Below are 12,106 nucleotides of genomic sequence, written 5' to 3' on the forward strand. Positions count from 1 at the left end.
TATTTTCTAAATTAAATAAATTTTTACTGAAAAATACAGGAATAATGTAGGAATTTTCAGTACAATACACATATAGTAAATAGCAACTATGAAAAACATTATTTTCTTTGTCAATTCCAATTTGACAATGACAACTGTCGCGAGACAAAACTCCGTCCGATTACCGATGAAATTGGCATTACAACACATAAATTCATAAGAGAGCTGCGTACAAATATTTCGTGCAAACTAAATCAACTCATTCAAACTCTAATATTATGGTTAATAGTTCTTTTAATTTAGCCAAATGGGAAGTGAATTAAATATCGAAACACCAACATCCAGGTTAAACTTTTGTTTAGTTTTTGTGTCATTCAAAATATATATTAACAATTAAAAATAATCAACTATTGCGCAATTACTGCTATAGTTATTTCATTTTATTTTATTCAACTGAAAATACATTTTAACTATTTTTGTATTTGTTGTAGGGTCTCAACACTGCTTTGAATAATTTGTCTGTTATGTTTGGACTTATTTCACCTTTTTATATTTGGATCCATTATGCTTTACCACTCATACATCATATCATTCTTGTTTCATTGAGGTAATTACTCTTTTTTTTGCATGCCAATGACATAAATTTTTCTCGATTATATTTCAAATTGTCACATATATATTTCTTTAGTAATTATTGAACATATATTCTTACATTATGTGTTTGGTATTTATTAAAATGAACACTGGTAGATGTAAATATTTAAATTCATAAATATGTGTTTAAACACATGTTATGGCTGTGGTTACACTATGTTATGGCTACTGATTAATTCTTTATGATGTACTTTAATTACAATAAATTAAGTAAAAGTGTGTGGTATAACAATTTAAAAAATATTTTGTTTTCCACATGTTGTATTGTTGTACATGAGTTTAATAATTTATATATTTATTTTTACCACATTTATTCAATGTCATTATTTATACAAATAAAAAGTAAATAACTGTAAACCTATTATAATTAAGCTTGTCGCCATTTTAAATTAAGTGAACTACAATCTAGTTTTTTTATTAATATACTTGTACTAACATTCTATATTCAACTGCTAAATTCTTAGTATTGTTGTGTGCCACTTTGAAGGGATTGTAAGCCAGTTTTGCTAGACTCAAAAGTGACAAAACATCTTAGTTCGAAAAGCTGGTAAAGCACTGCCAATATAAGTAATGATTAATATTTTTTACAATGAAAATGTTTATGAGTATAGCTAAATATATATAATATTAAATTTATTACATATTGTCATGCATGATAAAACTATTCTACCAAAAGAAAAAGAAAATTGATTGCAATTATGTGCAAACATTATGAAAGATTTGTTTATATTATGTACATTTATATATATTTGATTCACCATTGGACTAGTAACCAGCTTTTAAGCTATAAATTGTAAGGGCTTGTGGTAAAACATTGGATTGGGCTATTAAAATGATTTGCTTATGTCCTTGCCTCATACAATACATATAAAATACAGTCCAAATTAGTTATAAAAGATAATAGATAGCTGTCTTGTAATGGGTCAGGAGTACATAGATTTATTACGGTTGTATTTTGCAGATAATTCAGTAGCCTATATTGAATTGAAGCCACCAATGGGATTTGACAAGCAAGTTCTTTGTGAACATTAGTGTGTTTTGTTTTGAGATGTTTTAAATAATCACATAAAATTCTTTCTATGTGTTCTTTACTAACCTTACCCATGACAACTTTTTGTAGTTGTTGTTGACAATTATTACATAAGTTTTTGACTAATTTCCTACATACTCAATTAAAATTGATTGCTACCCATACAAGCTTATCTTAAAATATACATTAAGTTTGGTAGTATACATTTTAAATATTATTTTTTTATCTCTAAATAAATAGTTTGGATATTTTTCAATATGCAATGGGTAATTTGTCTAATGATAAAATTATCAGTGAATAAATATCATGAAATAAAGTAGGTTTCCCATTGTTTAAATATTTATGTTGTGTTTAAAAACATACATATTTCACAGTTTCAGCTCTTTAAGCAGAAAATGGATTGGAAGTATATTTTCCTTTGTGTGGAAGTAAGATTCATTGATTGTTGCGGCCTTTTTGTTTCATTTCTGCTTTTGCTTTTATTTAATACTTATACTGCTTATTTAACAAACATTTCTATCCTGCTTGAGTAGTAGGGGCAATTTTTAATTCATGGACGATAAATACACTATACTTTCCACACTTATGACAATATTTCTCGACCATTAAATATAAGTCTCATGAAAGTTAAGACAATATATTCAACAGAATTGTAATGTGTTTTTGTTTAGGATACTAATTAAATACCACTTGCTAAACAAGACATAACAAACATAGAGGTAATGAGCTTGATGACTTGTAAAATTCTTATTTAAATTTGACGAGTCATCGCACTCATCATTTTATTTTATCTTTATGATAAAATAACACAAGATTTTTATGTAATGCTGATCTTTTTGTTTTTTCCAAATAATTCACTTAATTCAATTAAACACTAGTGAATCATCTCCTTAAATAATTATACTAGCAACTTTTAAACTAAGGTTTAAAATAAACAAAAGCTATGTCGTGTCTAACTTTTAATTTGAATGTTTTATGTTTTTAATAACAATGCATTGTGTTGGCTTACTTAAATTGTGCTTTAAGGAATGTTTGCACAAATTTATTTTCATTAACAATATTATTTTTTCTTGACAGTTGGACCGGAGGCTGGTTCAGCTGGACTCGACAATCTGATGTGATGTTACGGAATATTGAACAAACTATTTTATCATGTAAGTCTGTTTTTAATACCCAATTTCCCGTGGCCAGGCTGTTAGCCATTTAAATTAGGAAAACCGCAGTATTTTAGAGCTGTATGAATAATTTAGAATAAAATTTTCATTAGTTGATAAGGTACTGTACACATTATAGATATTTCATTGTACTGTGAATAATAAAGAACTTTAAAATATTCGTACGTGACAAAACGTAATCACCAAGTATAGTAGTTTTCGGTAACATTAATGTCACAATCGCTTTAAAATAAATTATATATTTTTTTTTATAATTATTAATATAGCTAACAAGAGTAATGTTATTTTTAAAAAAGGATATGTGTGATATATCCATAACTTAAAGTAACAGCATGTAAATTTCCCACTGCTGAGATAAGGCCTCCTCTTCCATGATGGAGAGGGTTTGGAACATATTCCACCTCGCTATTCCAATGCGGGTTGGTGAAATGCACACGTGGCAGAATTTCGATGAAATTAGACACATGCAGGTTTCCTCACGATGTGATTCCTCTACCGCCGAGCACGAGATGAATTATAAACACAAATTAAGCACATAGTGGTGCTTGCCTGGATTTGAACCCGCAATCATCGGTTAAGACGCACGCGCTCTAACCACTGGGCCATCTCGACTTATCCATAACTTTATCTAATTTATATCATAATCTAAACAATCGTTCTCAAACGTGGGGTCGCCATTATCAAACATATTGCGATTGGGTATCTGACTTAATGATAAATTAATTTTGAAAAATCCGTAGTAACATTTGTGTAAAATGTAGTGATTGTAATAGTATCTATGTGTTACGGAACATATGTTTACACCTCACTTTAGACCCTTGTCATTTGTGTTGTTTCAACGATAAATGTCTTTGTACGATACAATACAAATAGTCTTTATTATACACTAGTGAACTTAGACATTAAATACATACAGGAAATAATAACTAGAAGCGGGTTTGTCGCTAATACAGCGATCTTTTACATTCAACATTCAAATTAGAATAATTAAGATTAGATTAAGAAAACATGGACCTCATAGATACATGTGTATATTTAAATACAATTTAATTAAATACTGGCAAAACATATAGAACTAGATAGCAGGATAGTGTTTTATTAATTCCTTAAATGAACATTCCTTCCTTAAATGAATATGAATTCCTTAAGTGAATCGTGTATTTCTTCATCTTGCTTATTGTGGAAGTTTAACAGACGAATACTTGAACTGTAAACGATTATATAATATAATTATATAATCGTTTACAATTAATTGATTAATAATATAATATAATATGAATTCCAACGATAATACGTCATTTTACAATGTTTTTTTTTTTTTGTATACAATAAAGCATATTCGTTAAATTTGCGTTTGGTTTTGTAGGGAAAAGTTTTTCAGAACATGGTTCACATAGGGAAGTGTTTGTTGTCAATTTCGTCCCCTCGTTCCGGGAAGCAATTTATTGTTAGGTATAACCATTAGGGTATAACTCTTATTTACATGTATCTCCTCGATTAGCTTATGAAAGAGTGTTCGCTAAGATTTATTAGTATTTAAGTAAATATTTTCATTTGCATATGCTGTAGAAAAGTAATATTTTAAATGTCATGACGCCGATATAGTTGAATTTATTTTACAGTGTTGTTAACCAAAATAGCTTTTAACACATATTTAATACATCACAAACTATTTAAAACGTTGTTATTGTCTGCCCTTGTACGTTTTTATCAATACTCTGTATATATTTTCTTCTATCTACATTTAATTTATTCGTCGTCCATATCATAAAGTTTTTACTGTACGAGTATACTTATAAACACACAGAGTAAAGTTGTTTTTAAATAATAATTTTTAAAAAATTTCAAAGACAATGAGTTGACACAAGTTTAATCACACTTTTAATAACTTTTACTATTTGGATATATTAACATTATTAACAGATTATAAATAAGTATTTTTAAAAAATAAATAAATTAATAATGCATTTTCTTGCGTTATCTATCAAACAAAATGACCTTAATTTGCCATTTAATAATACGATTACTGACCTTGCCATTATTTATTATTAATCATTCCGGAAATAAAATGACTATTTTCATCAGTTACAAAGTACGATTCGCAAACGTGCTTATCATCGCCGATGATCGTTGCGTTTTATTCCAACATTATCTGTATACCTAATTTTTTTTTACAGAGTCGTTTAATGCAATACCATTTTGTCAAGTATTCAAAGATGTAGATCATTATTCATTAATTTGCATAGTACCTCTTCAAGGTTATAATTTAAGATCTAATTTTTTGAGACAACTTTGCCCATCAAGACATTTTAATCTAATATCTTAAATTATTTAATAAGCAAGACGTATTACTAAATACAAGATACAAGATGGTACTTTGATGATAAAAAAACATCAAAAAAATTCAAAACTTTTTCTAGTTTCAGGTTGTAAGTAGATTTAGAAAACTTAATTTAACTGTATTTTATTTTATTAAAATACGTATGTTATTGAATGAAAAAGAGTGAATGAGTTTTTTATCGGAGCTTCGCGGTAGAATTTACATTTTAAATTGGTGTTAGATTTACGTTAACAGTAACAAATTATATAGCCATTAAAGCCATTATTGCAATGGCAACAAGCGTCAAAATAAAAAACAAACTAGACCTTGAATTGATATGACATAATAATTAATTGAATTCGAGACCTAATAGCATTTCGAACGTCAGCGAAATTCTTATCGGAAGTTTGAATGTATAACCATATTGTATCCATTATAAACAATGATTAATCAACAGTTAAGTATTTGCAGTAGATTATTTACAGTTCTTAAATTTAATTTACAATTTGGGCAGAGCTGCGACTTCTTAGACCAGATTTCTTATATTTCAAAATTTAATAAGTCTTTCGTTTTTTTTTTTTATTATTAATAAGTAGTTGCAGAGATATGTCAAAATACTCGTTTCAGATAACAAATTTTATCGATATAAAATAATACGCAGCGTCTACTTTTTTCTCAAGATAAAATGTATACTCACATATTAAATAATAACATCAAATATGTAGCCACAATTTATCAGTTTTTTATTAATATTCTACTTATTGCAATAGATTCCTTAAAATCCCACTGGTGGACAAATTTCCTCCCTTCTTTTAACGTAAAAAATTTAGATCGTATATATATATATATATTATTATATTATATATATATGTATATGTATTTTGCTCATTCATTTTATTCCTATTATAAAAAAATTAAAATTTGATATGATTTTTGTTGAAATTTGATCACTTATGATAAATTACTATTTATCATAAGTGATCAAATTAATTAATTTTAGGTATTTGCTGACAACTTGAGTTTATTGCGTTATTGTGGCGCCGTTTTTCTGAACTATTGTTTTGTTAATTTAATTATAAGGTTATGTCTCGTAGCCTTAAGGTCAAAATACGTTTCAAAATTAAACAAAGAAATACAGCGTCTCATATTATTCATTGCCATTATTTCTTTGTCATCGCCAGTGTTTCTTTTTTTAAGTATAAACCTAATGCTCGGGGCTTTATTGCTGGGATAAATTATAGGATTAAATTTAATCGTGAATACAGGGATAAATATACTTTTAAATTCTTAATTAAATTCGTTTTTGTAATCCACTTATATCGTGGAGTTTACTCGGATCGGTGTTGCCAATATATTAAAAAAAGAACCTTAATTTAGATATATTTAGAATAGTGAATATTCTTAATTGTACAGATTGTTTAAGATACATTTAGTTTGTACGCTATATCCTGTTTAGTTAATATAAGCTTGTTAGCAGTAATTAGTGGCGTTAATTAAATTATTTTTATGTGGTTTGGTATTAAAATATTTCCGGACACATTATAAAAGTGTATTTATCATCTATTATTTCGGTAGGAGTTATCTTAAGATATATTTTTAAAAAATCTGCCTTGTTTAACGACACAATCCATTGACCGAACAAAATTTCACACATTCAGAGTAGTATATGATACGTTACAAAATGCTTACACATGTATAGTGTGTATATACCTTATTTTCAATAGGCGTAAAGACAGCATACAAGCGTTTCTACGTGGATATCGGCGCGGTGGTCGGCCAGTGCGACAAAATATGGACCATCTCCCTCAACGACGAGAGTACCAAGACCCCGCTAGTGATGCTGCACGGGATGGGAGCGGGCGTCGCGCTCTGGTGCCCTAACCTCGACGCCTTTGCGGCCACTCGTCCAGTCTATGCTATGGACTTATTGGGTATTTACTTTGATATATTTTTTCTATTTTATGGTACGGCTGCAATATTGGCGAAGACTCGAAATTCATAGGCATCTTGGAAACTAAAATATTTATACCCTTTTGTGTCTGTAAAAATATAGTGTTGGTATATTAGTACGATTCTAAATTCTTAGATAGGTCTGGTTAGTCTACTCATCTTATTTTAGATCCCTCGAGTCTCGAATCTCGATCGAATTTCGATTTTAATTTTGTACCGAGGTGGTGCAGTGGTAAAAACACGAGAAGGAGCTTAACCAAATATTGCAGGTTTAAACCGCGCAAGCTCTTCTTTTATGTTCTTGGTGAAGACTGACTGTAAGATGGCACTAAGCAATGCCTGGCAATTGAGCTAACTGGACTCTAACAAGATATTATTTAATGTGTTTTCAGGATTTGGCCGCAGTTCTCGGCCTAAATTCGCGTCGGACGCAGAGAAAGTTGAGGCTCAGTGGGTGGAATCGGTCGAGCAATGGAGAAGGGAGGTCAAAATAGATGAATTTATTCTCCTTGGTCACAGCCTCGGCGGATTCATAGCCACGGCCTACGCGCTTAAGTATCCTGAGAGGTGAGTAAAATAAAGAATAATTAGTTAACTTCACGCTAAATGCTTAATAATGAATGTAATTATAGGCCCTAGACATAATAACTTTGATCACGTGGTTGGAGTCGCATTAACGTCGTGATATTTTTATAACTTGCAATATGCAATTAAAATTTTATTTTTTACAATTATTTCAACTAGACTTTATTAATTTTGTACTAAAAATCAGTACAGAACAAGCATGCACAGATACCTTACTAAATACCCAGTAAAGAGTTACTTTAATTCTTTTTATTTTAAATAGGGTCCGACACCTCATCCTCGCAGATCCATGGGGCTTCCCCGAGAAACCTTCGAACGTGTACGAGAAGTACCAAGTACCGTTTTGGTTCCGGGCTGTGGCTACAGCCCTACAGCCCTTGAACCCGCTGTGGGCGGTCCGCGCCGCCGGGCCCGCCGGCAAGTGGCTCGTCAGCAAGACTCGCCCTGACATATCCAGGAAGTATCTGAACTACGTGCCCGACGCTGAGACCGTCATACCGGAGTACATCTACCAATGCAACTCGCAGGCGCCCAGGTCAGTAATTGCTCAAACATTAAAATGAAAAAGTAATTTACAACTTTCACCACAAAACTACTAATAATATTTACTATAGTAACTAATGACCAAACACGCAACGTTTCTAAAGGCATGAACGTTCCATCCTACTTGAATTTTATTGGCTATTTTCTGGTAATGTTAGTAAGTATATTAGTATAGTACGACACAACTTAGATGTCGCATCGGCAAAATTCGTAAAACCGATCACATCCGAATTGAGTACGCTATCCCAAATTATCAATATTTATTTCTCATCCGAATATGCTCTTGGCACAAACGTAATAACTTGTAATATGACCTAATATATTCGTCAATTTGACGCGTCGATTTACATACATTTGCTTTCTCTGACGCGTGAATCTATAGCGACGAATAGCGTCGAATGGCGCGATAGGGAGCTATTCCTATTGGTTGTATAAATCGGCAGTAATCGGTTTTATTTTCATTCCAATGCATTTTCCAATGCTACATTTAATTTGTGTCCTACTATAAATGTTGATAATGGAAAAGTTATTCGCTCGAGCAGTGATTTTGTCAACAACAAAATCATGTCATGTCATCAATCGTGCTAAAAAACAAATCCTGGGATTCAGAAGGGTGTTGTATAAAAATTTACTTCGTGTATATATACAAATCGGCACCGGAGTAGTCAGGCGGACTTATCTCCGAAACCACCACACATTAACAAGTAAAGCATTTCTCCAGCCCGAAGATGTTCTGTTACTATAGCGATTTTTGCCTTCTTAAGTGGCGAGAGCGCCTTCCACACGCTAATGCACGGCTTCGGTTGGGCCAAGAATCCCATGGTGCGTCGCGTGGGCCGACTGGACCCTGGCCTGCCCATCACCGTGCTGTACGGGTCGCGCTCCTGGGTCGACTACAGCACCGGAAACCTACTTGGAGAGAGCCGGCCCGACTCCCCTACATATGTGCAGGTAGCGAGCGCCACGTAGCTTAATCCGATCGAAGCGTAACTTAGTCTCTTAATTCTGTTTTAATTAAATAATTGTCTTTGAATAAATATGTTTTTTGACCAACCATCTGGAACTAAATTACTTTTACGATTTTTTTTTATAAGAAGATTTAAGACTTCTATATATTTTATTACAGGTTATAAACGGCGCAGGTCATCACATATACCTAGATAAGCCTGAACAGTTCAACAAGTTCGTACTGGAAGCATGCGCACGCGCAGACGACGAGCCCCGAACGAAAGCTTTACCGAACGTCGAGAACAGTGCGGACACAAACACCGACAGCACAAATCAAGAGCCCGCTTCTTGATAGTGATTGTAGTTACTTTAGTTAGGGAAAGCTTGCACACTTTTTAAATTTATTTATAAAAAAAACTATCACAAATGTGCCTATATAGCGAGAACATCGCTTGATAACGCAGTATGTCCAATTGAAAGCAGTCGCAAGACAGTATTACGCAAAGGCCCGTTTGAAATATTACTACCTCGAAAACTTTATAATTTTTAAGTTCTTCAATAATATTAGTCTATTGAAAATTGACGAGATCAGTTTTTTACGTGTTTACGCTGTTATGTTACAAGATTGAAGTACGACTGCATAAACTCTTCACAATAAATTAACATTTGATACAGGCAATGTATTCTAAATTATATTATTTGAAGTCAATCAAGTTTTTAACTGTTTCAGTCGTGTATGATTTATCATTCGAAACAAGACACAACATCGATCATAATACAGACACAATATGGATATACTAACCCCCTTAGATATTATATATGTTCCATCTATTCAAACTACTAGAGGAGTAAAGACAAACAACAATATTGAATTGATTTTGATTAATTTCTAGAATTGATGAATTAGTAAAAATGAATTTTTAAATATTGTCCAAATTGATATAGTACTCAAATGGATATAAGTAGTTAAGGCGAATAGTATCGTATTATAAATAAAGTTATATTAACCAAGAATCATTTCTAGTACATAATATAGAACGGTGAGTAGAAAGTCGCATATGTCTAAATCAACGTTTTGTTTATCTGTACTCCTTTGATAGGACTAGCGCATACTTTTTTTTTGTTTTAACCTCTTTTAAAAGAGTTTTGGCCGATTGTTGATGTATAAAGATATTGCCGATTGAAATGTCCTTTAACACGTTCAGTGCCAGCGACAAGCCTAGCGTGTTCATGCGAATTTCTATAGCCACGCCGCGAACACGCTAGGCTTGTTCTAAGAATTTCAGTGATATCTTAAAAACTAGGCTAAATTATTCATTCAAACTAATTGTGTGCAATCTTCAAGCGATAAGCTACTGAATTTTTAAGTGGCCCGTTAAAAATAATATTTTTTTTTATTTTAGAAAAAAATGTCTTTTGTAATGCCGGCGACACGCTAGGCTTGTTCACTTATTAAGGATAATCATAGATTGTCAAACTGTTTTTTCAACAAACCACATTTTATTGACAATTGAACTAATTTTGTTATTGTTTTCTCAAATTTGAGGAACTTTGTTACATTTTTTTTTGTACAAATATCTATTATTATAAAAATTTATACACCTTTGTAGTAAAACTATATAAGCCGTAATTCTGCCATTCCTATTTAATGACAAAGTTTATACTAAATTGTCTTACTTTGTGTTATGTTGATACTGATTATGTATTACAAGTACCTATATGTTAGTTCGATTAATCATTAACTACCACATACATACACCAAATATATAAAATCAAACACTAAATAAGGCTGATTTACCTTAAAAATGTAAACACATGTCAACTTCAAATTCGTGTTACAAGAATTGAAGTAATGAAACAATAAAACGAGTGTAGCTTACAAGAAGCTTGATTATTTTTTAATTATTTGCTTATTAATTATTACTTATTTAATTTTTCTTTATTATTATATCAAGACATGTGCACCGAATCGATATCCTATGACCTTTGAACATTTCTAGCAACTAAAAAGAAAGTGAACGAAACAAGTGAGATAAAAATTGATTTTAGAAATTAATAAGTATGTATTTGAGAAAAAAAAAGAAGGTGGATTTTTATGGACACTTTATGAAGCGAAATTTAAACTCTGTTTTAATTTGTACATATTGAAAGTTCTATTTTATTTTATTTGATTATACCTTACTAATTTCAAACTGACCCGTGTCCTTTGCAGGGATACAACAGTAGATAACAGATAACAGTATATATTATGAACAATTTTTTTATTGAAATACGAACTAAATCATAACGCGATAAAAAGTATAAATCAAATTCGACACCAATGTAAATATGATATGTGGGAATTTATTAAAAAGTTTTACAACCACTGATTCATTATGATGTTTAGTTACCATAAAAGCGGTTTTTTGTCATAATTCCGGGATAAAACACTGACAACATCATTCTAAACACCTTAATTATTGCAAAACACAAGAAATATTAACTAAAAAAGACCGTTTTAACAAAAAAATCATTATTTTTTTGTTAAAACAATGCCAATGTCCACTGGCACCGGAACAAAAAAATTATTATTTTTTTGTTCCGGTGCCAGTGGACACGCTACGCTTGTCCATACAATTTATCTTGCGATGCCGGGGACACGCTTAGCGTGTTCGCGGCATTATGTATGCCGGCATCGCTATAAGCATAGAAAAAATTTAGGTGGCAGTGAACGTGTTAAAGTAATTTGTGCCTGCAATCTTGACCGGACCGATCAATCTCCATCGTGTCTTCTCTATCGCATGTGACATTGGCGAATATAATATATAAATATAATTTGAAATAAATCATAATCAGAAATAAACTGTCTTATAGGCAGAAAAAATAAAAAAAAATCTGAAACATATTTTATTTTGACATTCAATACTAACATTTCACATTAAA

At 31.2% G+C, this 12,106-nt stretch overlaps 1 protein-coding gene across 5 annotated transcripts; it reads left to right on the plus strand.

Moving 5' to 3' along the window:
* Window positions 1–130: 130 nt before the first annotated feature.
* LOC124537314 (1-acylglycerol-3-phosphate O-acyltransferase ABHD5) lies at window positions 131–9,606 on the plus strand. 5 transcript variants are annotated; one of them, XM_047114123.1, is made up of 9 exons: window positions 133–324; window positions 471–586; window positions 2,038–2,091; window positions 2,741–2,817; window positions 6,883–7,089; window positions 7,501–7,675; window positions 7,956–8,228; window positions 9,001–9,187; window positions 9,363–9,606. In XM_047114123.1, the coding sequence occupies exons 2-9, from the start codon at window positions 504–506 to the stop codon at window positions 9,534–9,536; spliced, it is 1,230 nt and encodes a 409-aa protein (XP_046970079.1). In that variant the 5' UTR covers window positions 133–324; window positions 471–503; the 3' UTR covers window positions 9,537–9,606. The 5 variants fall into 5 exon arrangements, with proteins under 5 accessions (XP_046970080.1, XP_046970082.1, XP_046970079.1 ...); XM_047114124.1 differs by lacking the exon at window positions 471–586 and having other exon boundaries at window positions 131–324; XM_047114125.1 differs by lacking the exon at window positions 2,038–2,091.
* Window positions 9,607–12,106: the final 2,500 nt, after the last annotated feature.

Source organism: Vanessa cardui, chromosome 18, assembly GCF_905220365.1.
Source record: "Vanessa cardui chromosome 18, ilVanCard2.1, whole genome shotgun sequence".
Classification (NCBI taxonomy): Eukaryota; Metazoa; Arthropoda; class Insecta; order Lepidoptera; family Nymphalidae; genus Vanessa; species Vanessa cardui.

Bases quoted from the DNA above. Each gene is read 5' to 3' on its own strand.
- LOC124537314 (XM_047114123.1), top strand. From the start codon at position 504: ATGTTTGGACTTATTTCACCTTTTTATATTTGGATCCATTATGCTTTA. The intron at 7,676-7,955 runs GTGAGTAAAATA...TATTTTAAATAG, and splicing joins GCGCTTAAGTATCCTGAGAG to GGTCCGACACCTCATCCTCG. The intron at 9,188-9,362 runs GTAGCGAGCGCC...ATTTTATTACAG, and splicing joins ACTCCCCTACATATGTGCAG to GTTATAAACGGCGCAGGTCA.